We start from the raw sequence: 19,607 nt of genomic DNA on the forward strand, positions 1-19,607 counted from the left end.
CCCTTCTCAGTGTGGAGTTGTCACCGGGCAGGAGTTACCCAACCCCTGGGTATGTGCTGCTGAAGACTTCTGGCCAATGTAATGTGAACAAAAGCAGAGCTGATCACCTTGGGGCCAGGGTTTTAAGAACAGGTGGTTAAAAGGTTGAATTTTATGGTATGTAAATCACATCCCAATGAGCAAGGAAGGAGAGAGAGGTGATAAGGACTTAGAAAACAAAAGGCAGCAGCAGGCAGGGCTTCCGCCTCTTTCCTGCCTGACAGCAGAGCCTCCCAAGCCCTGGGAAATGGAACCACAAGATGCGAGAAACCAGGGTCTCCAGATCACCAGATGGCTGATAGTCTCCCACAACTTCTCTTGTGCTAAGCCACTGATATTTTTGGGTTTGGTATGACAGTTAGTCTTACCCCAAATAATACATGAACTGAAAAGAAATTTTTTATCTTGTAAGTGGGTAAAGGGCTTAGCTCAACCCAGTTATAAGATAAGCTGACCTTCCTGACACATAACGAAACTGTACCCATGGAACTCTCACGCTGAAGCACTTTTGTCAATATGAGCCAATGAAGATCTTTATCTTAAATTTTTAAAAATGTTAAATAGGTAACACATACATATGGCTCAAACATTCTTTCAATAAAAAATATAAAGAATATTGTGGAAAGTTTCACACCAATTTTCAACCTCCATTAGCCTAGTTTCTTCTGTATCCTTCCAGAGTGTTCTAACGCAAATGTAAGCAAATACTAATAACTATTTTTATTCTTCTTCCTTATAAAAAAAGTAGTATACTATACTGAGTGGTAACTTTACTTTCTTCATTTAATAACAGATCTTAGAGATCTTTCCATACCTGATATAAAGAGCTTCTTTTCCACAGCAATACAATTGTTCATTGTATGGATACACAATAATGCATTTAATCACTCCCTATTGAAGGGTGCTGGGTTGCTTCCAATTGTTTGCAGTTACCACAAAAATTATTCAATAAAACACCTCCTACACATTCATCATACTGTTATGTATACAAATGCTGGGTCAAAGGATATATACATACATTTGCAACTTTAATAAATCTCAATCTCCTTTTCTAACAAATTCTCCTCATTCATTTCCATTTGATATGACCGAAGTCAAAATTCAAGGGATGGTGATTTCTACTTCCACTCATGAAGGACTAATTAATTACTACAGGAATTGCCCCTGTAGGGGAAGAAGACAATTCCTCCACTCTCTAGGTCCTTCTGGCTGGTCTATGAATTAAACTGACATGAGACAGAATAACAGGAAAAAATCAACAAAGCTTTACAATATGTATACATGGGAGAAATCCAGGAAAACCGCGCAACTCACCAGAATGGCTGAGGTCACTACCTTAGATACCATCTTCAGCTAAAGACAAAGGAGGATGCTGGGGGTGGGAGTTTGGGGCTTCGAAGAGGAGGAAGGCAATTTACATGGAGAAAAAAATGTAAATGTTTGTTAAACAAGTGTTTATTGGAACAGTTGTAGACAATGTTATCTTATAGCATTAGCTCCTTCCTAGAACAGGCCTTCTGCCTTGAAATTTTTTAGACAGGGGGAATGTCAGAGTTTCTTTCAGAGTCCTTTGTTCTTAAAAATAATCAAGTCAAAGAGACACATTTTGAGGTGGCCAATTCTGATCCCCCACGCCCCCATAGTAATTAACAACTAGACAAAATGTAAGAAATAATTTTCAGACGTTGGGCAACAGGCAGCACAGGACTACGATCCTTAAGTGAAGGGAAACAAGGTGAGCCTGACGATTATCTCAGCTTGCTGCCTGGAGGTGGTTTCCAGGCTGCAGCACAGGGAGAGGGAACCCAAACAGAATCTGGTGTTCTTGCTGAGCAGAGACGAGAAATCAAAGTTCAGGGAATCCAAGGGGGCTAGAATTTGCAAGACAGAGTACTACTATAAAGGAGAGCCACGCAAAGAGCCCAGGAGATCTGCAGAGGGATCCCCTTGGGTTGAATCCTGTCCTATGTACATGTGGTGGGAAACAAAACACTGAAAAGCAAATGGCCAAATAATTCCTGAAGCTCACAGAAGTCAGGGAGTAGTTCACTCACACCAGCCACAATGGAAAGACTTCATATAACTCAGGACCCAGAAGAGTCACATCTTAGCAGCAGAATTAAATTAGGCGTAGATTAAAAGCTACTCTGGACTTGCCCTAGAAAAGCTTAAAAGTAAGCCTCAAAAGGATCAAACTAATCTGCATGTAACCTGTGTGCCAGACAAAATCTAACACACTTTAAAGGAATTCAACAAAATTCAGGACTCAAAGATGTAAAATTCACAATGGCCAACATCCAATAAAAAAATCACCACACACGCAAAGAAGCAGGAATATGACCATCAGAAGAAAAATTAATCAGTAGAAAAAGACCAAGAAATGACAGATGATGGCATTAGCACATGAGGACCTTTAAACAGTTATTACAAGTACACTCAAGGATGTAAAGGAAAATATGAACATAATGAAGAGAAAAATGGAACATATGTATATACATATATATATATATATGCACACACACATACATAAAAGACCAAAGTCAAACTTCTACAGACGACAAATAGAATATCCAAAATAAAAAAGTACGCAGGACAACATTAACAGCAGACTGAAAACTACAGAAGAAAAGATCAGTGAACCTAAAGACACAGCAATAGTAATTAACAAAAATGAAGCAGGAAGAAAAAAATTTCTTTTGGGGGAGGGGAAGTGAAGAACAGAGCCTCATGACCTGTGAATCAATATCAAGCAATTTAACTTAGGTAAGATTTTTAGAGTCCAGAAGAGGAGTCAGAACAGAAAAACTATTTGAAGAAATAATGGGCACACAGTGTGTGTTCAAGTATTTGCTGACAGACATAAATAAAAACAGGAAAGGGCTATAAAAACATAAAAAACAATAGTGTGAAATATATTATCTATGTAAATATGCAAGTTACCAGAAAAGCAATGTGGTAACATGGAAAGACTGAAGTTTTGAATTTAAAAAGACCTGGGTTGGCATCTAAGCTATTTCTTCTTCGTTGTTTTGTTGGTTTTTTTTGCTGAGGAAGATTCACCCTGAGCTAACATCTATGTCACAATCTTCCTCTATTTTGTATGTGGGTCACCACCACATCATGGCCGCCGACGACTGGTGTAGGTCCAGGCCCAGGAACCAAACCCAGGCTGACGAAGCAGAGCGGGCCAAACTTAACCACTAGGCCACCAGGTCAGTCTGCTAAGCTCTGTTTCTTAATACTTATGTGACTTGGGCAAACACAATCCATCTGATTCATTTTTTTATCTGTAAAATAAGGCTGATATCTGTCCTATCTACTGCATACCATTATCAAGTGCTGCAAATGAGATAAAAAGAGTTCCATAAATTAAATGTTGGATAGTGACTTGACTCAGAATAATTAAACATTTAGGGAGAAGATTGTTAGGCCAATAATCAGTTTTTAAAAAGCAAGAATATAGAGAAAAATAGGCAACAGATGTTAGCTCACGGCCAATCTTCCTCACCAAAAAACAAAAACAAAAAACCCAAACAAAAAAGAAACAATAATTTAGGGGCTGGCCCAGTCGCATAGTGGTTAAGTCCACGTGCTCTGCTTCAGCAGCCTGGGGTTTGCCGGTTCGGATCCCAGGCGCAGACCTACACAATGCTTAGCAAGCCATGCTGTGGCAGGTGTCCCACATATAAAATAGAGGAAGATGGGCACAGATGTTAGCTCAGAAACAATCTGCCTCAGCACAGATGTTAGCTCAGAGCTAATCTTCCTCAAAAAAAAAAAAACAAAACAAGAATATTTGGTGAGTTCCTGTCTGACACTTACACCTGGTTCCACATTTCCCCTGTTGTAAGAGAGTTAAGTTTTTCAGAACACATTTTATATGAAACAAAACTCTTGTCACCTTTTTCATGCCAAATAAAATCCTGCTTATTAATTAACCCATACAGTAAATGCTCAGTAACTATTTTACAAACGAATGAGTAAAAAGCTTAAGATAAAAGTATAAGATAAAATAACTGGTTCTCTTCTTTTGGTCCTGGGGATAGATAAGCCAAATCAGAAGCTGGGAAAAAAAATTTCAGGGAGACCCTCCAAGCTGAGAACTCTACACTAAAATGACTAATTCCTCCTATCTCCTTGCTTTTAACTGGAGACTTCAAGCTGAAACAAAACAAAACAAAACAATGAAATTGCTGGAAAGGAGATACTATTTACTCAAAATCTGAACAAGATGAACAATTAGGTTGAATCACATGAAACTGCTGCTTTTACAGTTATGCGGGATACATTCTGAGAAATGAGGCATTTAGATAATTTCATCATTGTGCGAACATCATAGAGTGTACTTACACAAACCTAGATGGTACAGCCTACTACAGACACTGGCTATACAGGACCACCACTGTACACACGGTCTGTTGCTGACCAAACGTCATTATGTGGCATATGGCTGTATAAGTCAAATACAATCAAATATTGGTAATTTCTTATGGTTCAACGTAACAAAAACAATGAGGCCAGAAAACAGTGCTTAAAGGAGAGCTGGGAAGAGGGGAAAGGGGCAGTGGGCTGTGCAAAGGAAAAGTACTGAGCAGTATTTTGGTGCAGAAAATTCCCAAATCACTGAACATAAAATCTTCACCAGGGCCGGCCCCATGGCATAGTGGTTAAGTTCAAAGCAGTCCACTTCAGCAGCCCAGGTTCGGATCCTGGGCGCAGACATATACCGCTCATCAGCCATGCTGTGGCAGTGACCCACACATGAAGTACAAGAAGACTGGCACAGATGTTAGCTCAGGGCTGATCTTTCTCAGCAAAAAAAATCTTTACCAACAACTAATATTTACATATAAACCCTGTAAACTCAAAAGCTGTAACTTGGTACTCTCTAGAAGCCCACACCACTGCACTATGTGTTTATGGGTGTGGGACAGCAGGATGCTGTGTAGGGAGTTAGTGGGAAGTAGAGCTGGGGAAGTAGGCTGTGACCGTCCAGCTAAAGAATGTGAATTTGGGGCCGGCCCGTGGCCGAGTGGTTAAGTTCACACACTCTGCTTCAGTGGCCCAGGGTTTCGCTGGTTCGGATCCTGGGCGCGGACATGGCACTGCTCATTAGGCCACGCTGAGGCGGCGTCCCACATGCCACAACTAGAAGGACCCACAATTAAAAAAAATATATACAACTATGTACTGGGGGCACTCAGAGAGGGGAAAAAAAAAAAGATTGGCAACAGTTGTTAGCTCAGGCGCCAATCTTTAAAAAAAAGTATGCGACTTTCTTTCCATATGAGGAAGGGAACCACACCAATCTCTTCTGACTTCTGCTTTCACTGCACTAGTTTCTCCTATTTCAGATACACTTTCAAGTTGAAAATCAATATACAATACTATAAATCCTTGAAACCTTTTATAATAATAAAAACAACAACAACCAGACACACAAAAGCTTTTATCTATATACAAAATAACAAACAGCCAGGCCCTAATAAATCCACCAAATCAGAGTTTTAATATGACATTAAGGAATTCCGTTTCAAAACTATTCAAAACTAGGGGCAGGCCCCGTGGCCGAGTTGTTAAGTTCGCACGCTCTGCTTCAAAGGCCCAGGGTTTCGCCGGTTCAAATCCTGGGCCAGGACATGGCACCACTCATCAGGCCATTGCCAATGAAAATAATCCATAACCAATCTATAAATGAAAATTTGGGAGAGTTTATTCTGAGCTGAAATCTGAGGACCATGACCAGGGGGTCTTTCTTCCTGAAGGAAGAAAGGGCACCAAAGAAGTGAGGTATATAAAGCAATCTACAGCTTCAACGCCATCCCAATCAGAATCCCAATGACATTCTTTACAGAATTAGAACAAAGAATCCTAAAATTCATATGGGGCAACAAAAGACCCCGAATTTCTAAAGCAATCCTGAGAAAAAAGAACAAAACGGGAGGCATCACAATCCCTGACTTCAAAACATACTACAAAGCTACAGTAATCAAAACAGCATGGTACTGGTACAAAAACAGGTGGACAGATCAATGGAACAGAATTGAAAGCCCAGAAATAAAACCACACATCTATGGACAGCTTATCTTTGACAAAGGAGCTGAGGGCATACAATGGAGAAAAGAAAGTCTTTTCAACAAATGGTGCTGGGAAAACTGGAAAGCCACATGTAAAAGAATGAAAATTGACCATTCTTTCTCACCATTCACCAAAATAAACTCAAAATGGATCAAAGACCTAAAGGTGAGACCTGAAACCATAAGGCTTCTGGAAGAAAATGTAGGCAGTACACTCTTTGACATCAGTATTAAAAGGATCTTTTCGGACACCATGCCTTCTCAGAGAAGGGAAACAACAGAAAGAATAAACAAATGGGACTTCATCAGATTAAAGAGCTTCTTCAAGGCAAATGAAAACAGGATTGAAACAAAAAAACAACCCACTAACTGGGAAAAAATATTTGCAAGTCATATATCTGACAAAGGCTTAATATCCTTAATATATAAAGAACTCTTGCAACTCAACCACAAAACATCAAACAACCCAATCAAAAAATGGACTGGAGACATGAACAGACATTTCTCCAAAGAAGATATACTGATGGCCAATGGGTACATGAAAAGATGCTCATCATCGCTGATCATCAGGGAAATGCAAATCAAAACTACACTAAGATATCACCTTACACCCGTTAGAATGACAAAAATGTCTAAAACTAATAGCAACAAATGTTGGAGAGGTTGCGGAGAAAAAGGAACCCTCATACACTGCTGGTGGGAATGCAAACTGGTGCAGCCACTATGGAAAACAGTATGGAGATTCCTCAAAAAACTAAAAATAGAACTACCATACGATCCAGCCATCCCACTACTGGGTATTTATCCAAAGAGCCTGAAGTCAGCAATCCCAAAAGTCCTGTGCACCCCAATGTTTATTGCAGCACTGTTTACAGTAGCCAAGACGTGGAAGCAACCTAAGTGCCCAGCAACAGACGAATGGATAAAGAAGATGTGGTACATATATACAATGGAATACTACTCAGCTGCAAAACAGAACAAAATCATTCCATTTGCAATAACATGGATGGACCTTGAGAGAATTATGTTAAGTGAAATAAGCCAGCGAGAGAAAGATAATCTGTGTATGACTCCACTCATATGAGGAATTTAAAACTATGGACCAAGAACAGTTTAGTGGATATCAGGGGAAAGGTGGGGAGGGGGGTGGGCACAAAGGGTGAAGTGGTGCACCTGCAACATGACTGACAAACATTAATGTACAATTGAAATTTCACAAGATTGTAACCTATCAATAACTCAATAAAAAAATTTAAAAAAAAAAAAATAAGTGAGGTATACAGAGTGGTTATATACCCCCATACAGGACGTTTCACATATGATTGAAATGTCCCTCCCACAATAGTCACAAGATTGCCCTGTCAGCACAGAGCTTGGTGGACACAGCAGGTAGTGTGGTCTGCTATCTCAGAGGGCGTAGCAGGAGGCAAGCCTATTGTTTTGAGCTGGGTGGTCACAGGTGAGCGCAGCAATCAGTTCCTAGCCCAAGGAAAGAGGCTTAATCCTTAAGGGAATGCCAACGTTGGGAGGGGGAGGGAAGTTGCACCTTTATCTCAAGGGCCTTTGTTCTTGCCATAGGGAATATCTAAAGCAGATATACTATGCACACTCAAAGGTCAGGCCGAATTAGGTTTACACCAAATGGCTTCCTCATATTCTCCAAGATATCCTATTGCTTGCCATTTTTATTTGTCACCATGCTGAGGTGGCATCCCACATGCCACAACTAGAAGGACCCACAACTAAAAATACACAACTATGTACCAGGGGACTTTGGGGAGAAAAAGGAAAAATAAAATCTTAAAAAAAAACTATTCAAAACTAATTCTGCTACCTAATTACCTCAGAAAAGTGGATTACCTACTGAAAATATTTTTGCACTGTCCTTAATGTATGATTAATTTATATATTTATACTTTAATATAGACCAGTTTCATAGACCAGAGAATGTTCCAACCTTAGCAATATAAAAGTCCTTACATATTACTTTCCCTTTTAAAAGTTGCTAACTTTTGGAAAAATTTCAGTGATTTTTATATTTATCTGGTTTTACAAAGGGCAAAAAGACAAAATCAATGCCTTCTGTTTCTCAGCTGATAAAAGAGCTAAATTCTTAGTCATTCCTTTTGACTGCATTCCTTAAGGCAGTCTCTAGAATAAGGACTAATTATTTCCTCTTATCTAAGACAATGAAGTTGTCCTTTGATAGGCAGTATATTCCAAATTTAGGCATCATTTAGGCAAAGAGAACTAAAGAGTATTTGGTAGAACTGAATTCCTTTACCAAGAGACTTCACTCCTTTGCTCTCTATAATCTCAACGCGTACACATTTTAAATACCAGGTAAGGGCTCTATAAATATCCTTGGCCTTACTCTTCAAGTAAGTTCAGCTAACGTTTTCCTGAAGGAGCCTTGGAAGGATTATATAAAAGGTGTGGTGCATTACAGTTGACTTCCCATAAAAAGCCTTATCTTGAGCAATTTCATCTGCAACAACAAAGGGAAAGACCATTTATGGGCAAATGCAATTTGACGGATGGTCTACATATTTAAAAATCTTCATCCTCACCATAACCCTGTGGGAGTATGTTTCATTACCTCAGTTTTACAGAGAAGGAAACTGAAGGTTGAAGAGAGTAATTCGCCCAGGTCACAGTAAGTGGTAAGTGAGCCAGGATCTGAATCCAGGACTGTAGTTCCAAAGCCTGCTCTATTTTGCCATTCACATTGCCTCTCCCAACACGAGCTCCACATGACTACAGGACTTCATCTCTCTTGTTTTTCCCTTCAGGTGTAACAGGTGTGCTCAGCAATGGCACTAATTAACCGATGGCAGATTCTGTTCATGAATAAAACTCTCCATTACATCCCTTCTCCCTCCTTGAAGTTTTTGTCCACTTCATGTTTCTATCACGTTGCAGAGCTGATCCGGCCAGTGCAGGTGATATCGACCCTGATATCAGTTTCCCCACATTAAACTCAGCATATATGGGGTTAAAACCAAAACACTCATTCCCTGCTTACTCTCTGGCTTCCTGGCTCCAGAATCCACTATCCTCCATGGAGACAGACACCGTCAAGGACAAGCACCTGGACTATCTCCTCCCGCAAAGAGATACGGGCTGGTGGGAAAGCTGCTGACCAGCAAGGTCATGAGCTCCCTCCTCTCTACAAGTGTCTCAAGGCCAAAGACAGGCTGGTGGGAAAGCTCTGACCAGCAAGGCCATATGCTCCCCCTCTCCTACCTAAAGCCCCAAATAAAAACCCTTCCTTTGAGCTTTTTGGGGAGTTTGGTATTTCAGCGTTAGCTGCCCTCTCTCCTTGCTCAGCGCTGTGCAAAAATAAAGTTCCTACTTTCTTCCACCACCCCCGGTGTCAGAGATTGGCTTGCTGCGCAACGGGTGAGCGAACTCACTTCAGGTTTGGTAACACAGGAACTCTGGGAATTCTGTTAGGTGACTTGCAGGCTGTCTTTCTAGTTTAAACTTAAATTACAAATGAAATCTTCCTAGATACCAGAGTGCTTTCTTTAAACATGATTTCTTTTTGTTTCTTTTTTTTTTTTGTAACTTTGCATTTGAATTATTTATAACTTACATGCACATTCTCCTGGTTAATTTTTCTCACGTATCATTTCACTTCACTGTTTATCTTATGATTTTAAATATACATCACATCTGTTATATTTTAAAACAGTTTTTAAACAAAAACGGTTAAGAGTTTGTTCTGTTTTACAAGTGCACAAATCCAGGAATCCAAGTCAGCACCCATTTTCACTATCACTCCTCCTACAGAGAGTTACACATGTCATTCAAGCCTTCAAGAGGAGAATTTATAGGTACTATAAATACCATGCATTCAATCTAACACAATTTTCTAATTTCAGTAAAATTATTAAAGTTGAATGAAAACAGATGCCTGGTTCTCTCCATTCATTGTTTTTAGATTCCAGTCCACACTTCTTGTTCCTCCACACTCTATTTTAATGCAGATACAAGAGTAAGTACTGGCACAGTTCTGACGGCCATCACTTGAGATTCTTTCTTTAGTTTCAAATTTATCTAACTCATTCAAATAAAGATGAGTCACTGACTTCCAGTTTTATAAATACTGTTCCTCTCCAGTTGAAGGAGCTACAGTACCCCTTACAACTCATAAATCAGGCAAGGGGAATGTGAGATCCCTCCATTAACCAGATTAGGAGGCATTTTAAAGCAGCTAAATTAAGAATTTCACGATATGAACAACCAACTTAAGAAGAATGAAAAGTACTGAAGGGCTTTTTTCTGATCTTCCCAACTATTTCCTCTACCATATGCCCATAGCATTTAATTTATCCTTCTTTTATGGTACTTACTACTTTATAACTTGCATTATGGTTTTTAGTGAAGATAACTTTTTCTTCTTCTAGATCCATGCTGTCCGATAGAAATATATGAGACATATATTATTTTATGTTTTCTAGTAGTCACATTAAAAACTAAAAAATAAAATTGTCTTTAATAATGTATTTAACCCAATATATCCAAAATATTGTCATTTAAACATGTAATCAATATGAAAATTAATGAAATATTTTACATTTTTTTGTACTAAGTCTTCAAAATCAAGTGTGTAGTTTACATTTACAGCACATCTCAATTCAGGCGATTCATGTTTCAACTGCTCAATAGCTACATATAGCTGGTGACTACCACACTGAACCACCACAGGGAAAGGGGGCGGGGGGATAAGCTATTTTACAGTTGGACAGACTTGCTTTCAAATCTCAATTCCACTACTTCCTGGCCCTGAGGTGGTTTCCTCATTTAAAAAAAAATTAATAATAATAACAATACATCTCTCATAGGATTAAAGGAGATATAATGCCTAGAAAACACCTGGTCCCTTAGGAGAGGGCTCACAGAAAGCCCTCAATAAATGCCAACTATTAACATATATTTGTATCCTGTAACAGTAAGCACACTGTCTTGAACATAGTAGGTATTCAATAAATGCTTGCTGAAGGAAGAAAAATTAATTTGCAAGACGTCTGAAAGCCATTTTAACTGCTTCTTTGTAAAATATACAAATATCTCATACAAACAGGAAAAGATTTTCTTGGATTGTTGGTGACTAAATTTGTTTTGAACACAAATTAGGAGAAATGCACACAAGAGAAAAGTATCATTTCATCTCTTGGACTGTTCACGGACTTTATTTTCTTCCAAAGAACAATGAATTATTAAGCAACTATATACTGTAAAGCACTCTTATCAAGAGATTTCTAGGGGCTGGCCCCATGGCCAAGTGGTTGGGTTCTCGCGCTCCGACTTGGAGGCCCAGGGTTTCGTGGGTTCGGATCCCGGGTGCGGACACGACACCACTCGTCAGGCCATGCTGAGGCGGCATCCCATGTGCCACAGCTGGAAGGACCCACAACTAAAAAAAATATACAACTATGTACCGGGGGGCTTTGGAGAGAAAAGAGAAAAATTTAAAAATTTTAAGAAAAGAGGAGAGATTTCTTAAAAAGTGTTTGCCATAAATGACAGTGCTAATTTAGTGTTAACTCTCAATTATCTGCAGGAATATTTCTGTCTGAGGCTGGGATAAAAACACATCCCATTGGGCTGGCCCCGTGGCCAAGTGGTTAAGTTCGCGCGCTCCGCTGCAGGCGGCCCAGTGTTTCGTTAGTTCGAATCCTGGGCGCGGACATGGCACTGCTCATCAGACCACGCTGAGGCGGCGTCCCACATGCCACAACTAGAGGAACCCACAACGAAGAATACACGGCTATGTACCGGGGGGCTTTGGGGAGAAAAAGGAAAAAATAAAAAAAAAAATCTTAAAAAAAAAAGAAAAACACATCCCATTTCTGGGCTTTACATGGAGAATGAACCAGTGGTACATGTAAGATCCTTTATAATCTAGATGCTGAAAACTTCTTAAACTCTTTACTTCAGTCAGTACGGCCTCCTTAATTTCTCAAAACATCTCATTTTTCACCTGTGCTTATGACTCCCTTGCACGTTTTGTATTCCAACAGATCACAGAATCACAAACTACCAGAAGGATCTTAAGAGATAATCCAGTCTTTGTATTTTCCAAAGCACGTACCATAGGTGGTCAGCAAGATGATTTCAGGTGCTGTGTGTCAGTATTTAATGGTCATATGGTTTAATGGTCATATATTTCATTTAATGTATATTAGAAAAACATAACCAGGACATCAAAGTCAAGAATTCACATGTATCTTCACTTACGACAGGGGATAAAGTAGACAATCCCTACTTAAAGGGGAAAAAAAGTGGTAGGTTTTTAAGCTAAGAGTAGCAGAGCTGGGTTCCACTCAAGTCCAAATTCTAATTTTGGGGGCCAGCCCGGTGGCATAGTGGTTAAGTTTGCATGCTCCGCTTCACAGGACCAGGGTTCGCAGGTTTGGATCCCGTGCATGGACCTACACACGACTCATCAAGCCATACTGTGGCAGCATCCCACATACAAAATAGAGCAAGATGGGCACAGATGTTGGCTCAGGGCCAATCTTCCTCACCAAAACAAGAAAAAATCCTAATTTTGTGCTCTTTTCATTGCCCTAAAGAATCTACTGTCTGTATGACACCAAGTGATTAACTTTCTTATACAATTGTTTTTGATCATAATCTCATTTATCAAACAACTGTAAACAATGGTAGTGTCTTAAAGTATTCATGTTCTTCCACAATGATGGGTGCATAACAGGGGATTAATAATGCCTTGATTATGTGGTTAGATTGTTTCCAACTACTGAAAGTTAGCACAGGCGGAAATCCCATATTGGCACAAACAAAACAATCATAATATATCCTAAAGTCAAATAAAGTTTGGATTAATTGTTTTTTGCATTATTCATTTCACTATTTTCCCCCCATGAATGAATAAGGAATCAGGATATAGTATACATATAAGTCCTAGAAACTATATAAAATATACATACAGAGAATATACGTTTACCAGAAACAACTCATATAAGTTAAATAACATGGATTTTAGAAATTGTACTGTTACTCAAACCTCTCATTTAACACATGAGGAAACTGAGACTCAGAGTGGTAAAAACAACTTGCCCAAAGTCATACAATTAGTTAAAGGCAGTGCCAGCTCTAGTCCTAGTTCACTCTTTGTGCTGTTTCATGGATTTCAAACAAACAGTGGGGAAATATATCTAAATTCTTCCATTATACTTGTACAAATCCTGCTTAAGGTGAGGTGGGATTCGAAAATCTTTTCATTACGTAGAATTTCTGCTCATGATGGACTCAGACTAGTAATTAAATTAACTTTGTCTAATAATGCTGGTTTGTCTCCCTGAGAAATCTACAATACTCCAAAGGATAGGAGCTGTTGCTATACAATTGTTCTTTTTTATGAGGAAGATTTAGCCTTGAGCTAACTACTGCCAATCCTCCTCTTTTTGCTGAGGAAGACTGGCCCTGAGCTAACATCCGTGCCCATCTTCCTCTACTTTATACATGGGACGCCTACCACAGCATGGCGTGCCAAGCGGTGCCATGTCCGCACCCCGGATCTGAACTGGCGAACCCCGGGCCACCGAGAAGCAGAACGTGTGATATACAATTGTTCCTGGCAGTTAAGAAAAGAGGATTCTTGGGGGCCTGCCCCCAAGGCCAAGTAGTTACGTTCGCACGCTCAGCTTTGGCAGCCCAGGGTTTCGCTGGTTTGGATCCTGGGTGCAGACATGGCACCACTCATCAGGCCATGCTGAGGCAGGTTCCACACAGCACAACCAGAGGGACCTACAACTAGAATATACAACTATGTACTGGGGGGCTTTGGGGAGAAGAAGAAGGAAAAAAAAAGAATGTTGGCAACAAATGTTAGCTCAGTTACCAATCTTTAAGAGGATTCTAGTTCCAGGTGACTCTTCTCATTTTGTGTCCATTTATGAACCCCTGGCATTCTCAATAGTCACACACTAATTTCACCAACTGCAACCCTCCAGGGTAGACTTGAAAGAGTACGGTCTTTGAAATCAAAGAGAACCTGCTGACTACCAGCTCACTTAGGATATAACACTGGACAAATTGCTTCATCTCTCCAAGCCTATTTCTCAACTGAGATAATAAGATAACACTACCTCAGGGGCTGGTCCCGTGGCCGAGTGGTTAAGTTCATGCACTCCACTTAGGCGGCCCAGGGTTTCACTGGTTCGGATCCTGGGCGCAGACATAGCACCACTCATTGGGCCATATTGAGGTGGCATCCCACATGCCACAACTAGAAGGACCCACAACTAAAACTACACAACTACGTACTGGGGGGATTTGGGGAGAAAAAGCAAAAAGAAAAAAGATACTACCTCTTAAGACTATCAAGAATATTAAATAATATAGATAGTGTGGTACACTATCTTAGGATACTGTTAAGTGAAAGGTTAAGAAAAATGTTCACTTTATGAGTTTGAAAGTGGGTTTAGGGGCCAGCCCAGCGGCTGAGTGGTTGAGTATGCGTGCTCTGCTTTGGTGGCCCAGGGTTTCACCAGTTTGAATCCTGGGTGCGGACATGGCACGCTGAGGCAGTGTCCCACATGCCACAACTAGAAGGACCCACAACTGAAAAAAATATATATACAACTATGTACCGGGGGGCTTTGGGGAGAAAAAGGAAAAATTTAAAAATCTGAAAAAAAAAGAAAGTGGGTTTACACTGTGTAATGCTGAAATATTAATTCCTGTTCAATACATAAAATAGTACCACTTACGTAAACATTTAAAAAATATTCACTCTGTGCATAGCTTAAAGATAATGGTCCACAAATTTATAATCTAAAGCTGATATATCAAGAGAATCTAAACTGATAATCTAAACTGATATATCAAGAGATAGTATCATGAAATTTAGAAAAACTACTTCATGATACTTTTAAGTACTAAAAAATAACACTTAGGGTGGCCGGCCCGGTGGCGCAGCAGAAGTTCGCACGTTCTGCTTCAGTGGCCCGGGGTTCGCCAGCTCGCATCCTGGGTGCAGACATGGCACTATTTGGCAAGCCATGCTGTGGTAGGCATCCCACATATAAAGTAGAGGAAGATGGGCATGAATGTTAGCTTAGGGCCAGTCTTCCTCAGCAAAAAGAGGAGGATTGGCAGCAGTTAGCTCAGGGCTGATCTTCCTCCAAAAATAAATAAATAAATAAATAAATAAATAACACTTAGGTTCCAGATTTTTCTTTTTTTTAGTGTTTATCAGAGACACATACTGAAGTACTTATAAGTGAAATGACATAGTGTCTGGGATTTGCTTTAAAATATACCAGTCTCCCAACTACTGTGCCAAAAAAAAAGGCGGGGATAGTTGAAGCTGGGTGATGCATACATGTGGAGTCATCATACTATTCTTTCTACTTCCGTGTATGTTTGAAATTTTCCATATGAGAAAGGTTTTGTTTTTAATCTAACGAAAACAAGAAAAACTATGCACACCACCAAAAACGTTCTCCTAAGGAACCAAGGTCTCCATCCGAAACTCCTAAACACAAGATACAACTGGTCATTTCAGCCAAAAATATATGAAGTATTTTAAAATTACTCTCAACATAAAGCTTCTCTTGTCTCTTTATCAAATATTAGCTAGAAGAGCAGCATCTTCTCCTTCTTTGCTATTACTATTCCTCCACCTGGTAGAACAGGCCAGGCTGTATTTTTCCTTTTTCCCCTTATACTTTCTAGTTATATTTTTTTATAACTACAACTACTACTAGTTATATATATATACATATAACCGGGACTGCTTTCCCACCATTACTGTTATTACACCTACTATTTAATAGTGGGCCCATTGGGTATACTTGACCTTTTAAAAACCATGACTCATCCGAGAGGGTTAAAAAAAAAAAAAGAAGAGCACATACTTTCAAAATAACAGCCACAATGACTGAGGAAAAGCTGTGAACTAATCTGCAGTCTTTATAGAGGTTTATTATAATTTACGAACAGATTTTTAATTTGTTGGTATAGGATGCATTAGACAATCCGTTGAAATTATTTAAAGGTAACCATAAATACTTTCAAATAAATTTTTTAAGTGAATTACTACATAACTTTGAATACTACACTAGAGAGAACCTTAAAATATTTGAACTTCAGACTTAATCTAACTCTAAATACTCCCATGTTGTTTCAAAATAAAAATGTAGTTTACTATACTGCCACTTAAATACTTACATGCTTTGCCTTTTCATAATTCTAATAGCAAGTACACAGAGAACAATCTTCCCCAAATTTGCATCCAAAGGGATAAAGGAGCACATGTCTACTTCCCTACCAAACAGTTCCACTTACCAAAAAGCAAATACAGAACATATTCCATAATTTCACTTCAAATGTGCCTACCTTTTTTATTTCTTTAATTAACTTATGCTCTTTCACATACATAAATCAGATTTAACTAATTCTCAAACTAAGTGGAATAAAATTTGCTTTTGTTATCTTTAAAGAAGAAAAAAGTAGTTTAAAAATAGCTCCAGGGGGCCAGCCTGTGGCTGAGTGGTTAAGATCACACGCTCTGCTTTGGTGGCCCAGGGTTTCACCGGTTGGGGTCCTGGGTGCAGACATGGCACTGCTCATCAAGCCATGCTGAGTCGGCATCCTACATGCCACAACTAGAAGGATCCACAACTAAAAAATACACAACTATGACCAGGGGGATTTGTGAGAGAAAGGAAAAATAAAATCTTAGGGAAAAAAATAGCTCCACCTCCTGAAGAATATACACAGTTGTTAATGGTACTCTCCTTTCAATTTTTATGTATATAAAATTGGAGGAAAATCAATTAAATTTGGAAATCCCTGCTCCCCAAAACACCTCCACATCCAATTTACACAACACCTTTTCCCTCTCTGGAGCATAAATACAACTGCATTTGTTTACTCATCCTCAATCAGTTGACAACATTTACTGAGTCTCAGCACTGAAATAGGTACTCTGGAAAGTTACAAAGGAATATAAGACCTAGAAACTACTCTCAAAGAGTTTATATATCATCCCCATAAGGGAAGAAAACTGTAGGTACTAAAACAATATCCTTCCTGAGCATCTTCCTGTCAATCGAAGGTGGAGCAGGGACTACATTTTCAGGCCAGGTTCTTTGCTCTAAGTAATCCAAGAAAGATAGTAACTACTAAATTAAACAGACTCCAAAAGTGGTCAAATCTAAGTTATTTATGGATTATATATGCTGCTACACACTGCCACATGCATGACAATGGAAGACCACTCTTGTAAGTGGAGGTTTCCAAATATCTCTAACGCACACAAAGGAAGAGATACGTACTCCTCAGATGGGCCACTTTGCCTAATGATGTCCTATTTCTGTCACAAACTACTAACAAAGAGGTCAACAATATTAGGATTCTAGTTTGAGGAAACAACATGAATTATATATCCCCAAAGACCAAATAGGAAATTCCAAAAAGCTTGACAGAGTTAAGAATCTCAGTCTATCCACTAGAGAAGTAGCTGAAGAATAAAGAAAAAGATACTATCTTTCTAGTCTTCAAGTTGTCCATGAGAAATCATCTGAGGCTCCACATTTCTGATGGCTCTGGAAACTTCCGTCTGTCTCCTGATTATATATGTCTTTTCCTCTAGGGAATTACTCTGTATAGAATACTAGAGCAAATATCACAGTGGCGGGGGGGGGGGGGACTGCCAAGACTAGCAATTTTCTACAAACTAGTGGTCTTCCCATGACCATGAACACCTTAGATAATTCTGATGACAAAAGTGTATCAAGCGGCAGTTTCATTCTACTTGTCAACCTTTGGGCCTAATTCTCCATACTTAATTGTTTAAAAAAAAGTATCCCTACCAGATTTGCTCCAAATCTTACAGAACTGTCCAATACGCACTTATGTCTGCTGCATTAAATCTAGAGGAGATATGTCATTTAACTGAAACACATCAAACAACATCAAATCCAGATTTCATTAAGAAGTACTGTTAAAATCATTCATACATCAGAAAAGCAAGACCCCACAACCCAATCACAAATGTTGTATATGTATTACAGCTTCAGATGCCGCCCCAACTTTCCAAGCTTTGGAACTCTAAATCACTTGAAGTAATAGCTTAAACTTGAGATTCACTACAAATTGACCAAAAGAAGTAGAAGAAAAAAAGAAAAGCATACATTATTTTCAGCACCCGGTAGATAACAGAAATTTGCGAATTACAAAAGAATACGGTAAAGACAGTAAATTTGGCTGCTGATTACAATACACACAGAATACAGACGCCGAGTTACCTAAATAAACATTACCTACTGCCAATAAAGAGCGGATCATTCTTTAACAGCTCAAGTACGCCAACATTTTTCATGTTTAAAAGGGTTGCTACAAATTATCCAAGTCGAAACGGATGGCCAAATCCTAAGCAGGTTTTCGCCAAGGAGCCACTGTGCTTAGAGAGCATCACACAAAAGACCTGAGCAAACATAAACACGCTCTGGGCCTTCGCCGATCGCGGCCAGGAGCCGGGGTCTCGGTTCCAGACCCCCGCCCCAGGGAGGGAAAGAGGGGTGAGGGTGGGGTCCTCTTCTCAGAACGCGCCGGGAAGCGACGGGCAGGGAGGGAAGGTGGGAGTGCAGCAGAGGAAGCAGGAGAAGCGGCAGACCAGCGTCAGCAGCTTCCAAGGCCGGCGACACCCTCGGGCCCGCACCAGGCCTGGCCCTCCCGGCCCGTCCTGTCTCCTCACCTCCCTCACGTCCTGCAGGCACTCGAGCACCGCCAGGTTGTTGCTCCAGGTGTGCTTGGGACACACACGGGTCACATCCTCCCTGCAGGACTCTTCCTCTGCCAGCTTCCAGCCCCCGCCAGCCCCGCCGGGCCCCGCTCCGCCCCGCCGGGCCAGAGGCCCTCCCGCCGGGAAAGGCGGCTGCGGTGGCTGAGGCGGTTGCTGCTGCTGCTGCTGCTGCTGCTGCTGCTGCTGGAGCTGAGATGCCTGAGGCTGTTGCTGCCCCGCTGCCCCGCCGCCTCCAGGCTGCCCTACGAAGGACACAAGGTTGGCCCCGGGGCCCTGGACCTGGCTGTGGCCGCCCTGGCCTGGGTGTTTCTGGGCCCCGGCCGCGGCGAGCAGCAGCAGCTGCAGCGCCGCCGACAAGCGGAACATCCTCCGTACACGTCCACACGCCGCCATCTTGGGTCCGCGGCGAGCTCAACGCGCCCGGCGGCGCCGCGTATTTAAATGAGGGGGCGGGGCCGCGGGGCGGGGCCCGGCTGGCCCACCCGAGTAAGTCCCGGCCGGCGCCGAGCCGGGGGCTGGGAGCAGAGTCTGGGAGAAGGCCGTGCTGGGAACGGCCCACGCCCTGGGGCTCGGCGGGCGGGAGAGCGGCGCTCTTTGCCTGCGGAGTCGGTGGCGCTCCTTAAAGAGCCTGGGTAGGGTGGCTTTGCCTAATTCCCTTGGTTGTCGTCACGGAAAAATAAAAAGGAATTGGGATTGCCACAACCAAG

General features: G+C 40.8%; 1 protein-coding gene across 1 annotated transcript in view; it reads right to left on the reverse strand.

Annotated features, from left to right (window-relative positions):
- GLG1 (golgi glycoprotein 1) overlaps positions 1 to 19,337 on the reverse strand; it is a 156,748-nt gene extending 137,411 nt beyond the window's left edge. Inside the window, exon 1 of the mRNA XM_003364635.5 lies at positions 18,853 to 19,337. Coding sequence (XP_003364683.2) covers positions 18,853 to 19,293 — 441 coding nt within the window. The 5' untranslated portion in view covers positions 19,294 to 19,337. The remainder of the gene's footprint in view (positions 1 to 18,852) is intronic.
- Positions 19,338 to 19,607: the final 270 nt, after the last annotated feature.

Source organism: Equus caballus, chromosome 3, assembly GCF_041296265.1.
Source record: "Equus caballus isolate H_3958 breed thoroughbred chromosome 3, TB-T2T, whole genome shotgun sequence".
In the NCBI taxonomy this organism is placed as follows: Eukaryota; Metazoa; Chordata; class Mammalia; order Perissodactyla; family Equidae; genus Equus; species Equus caballus.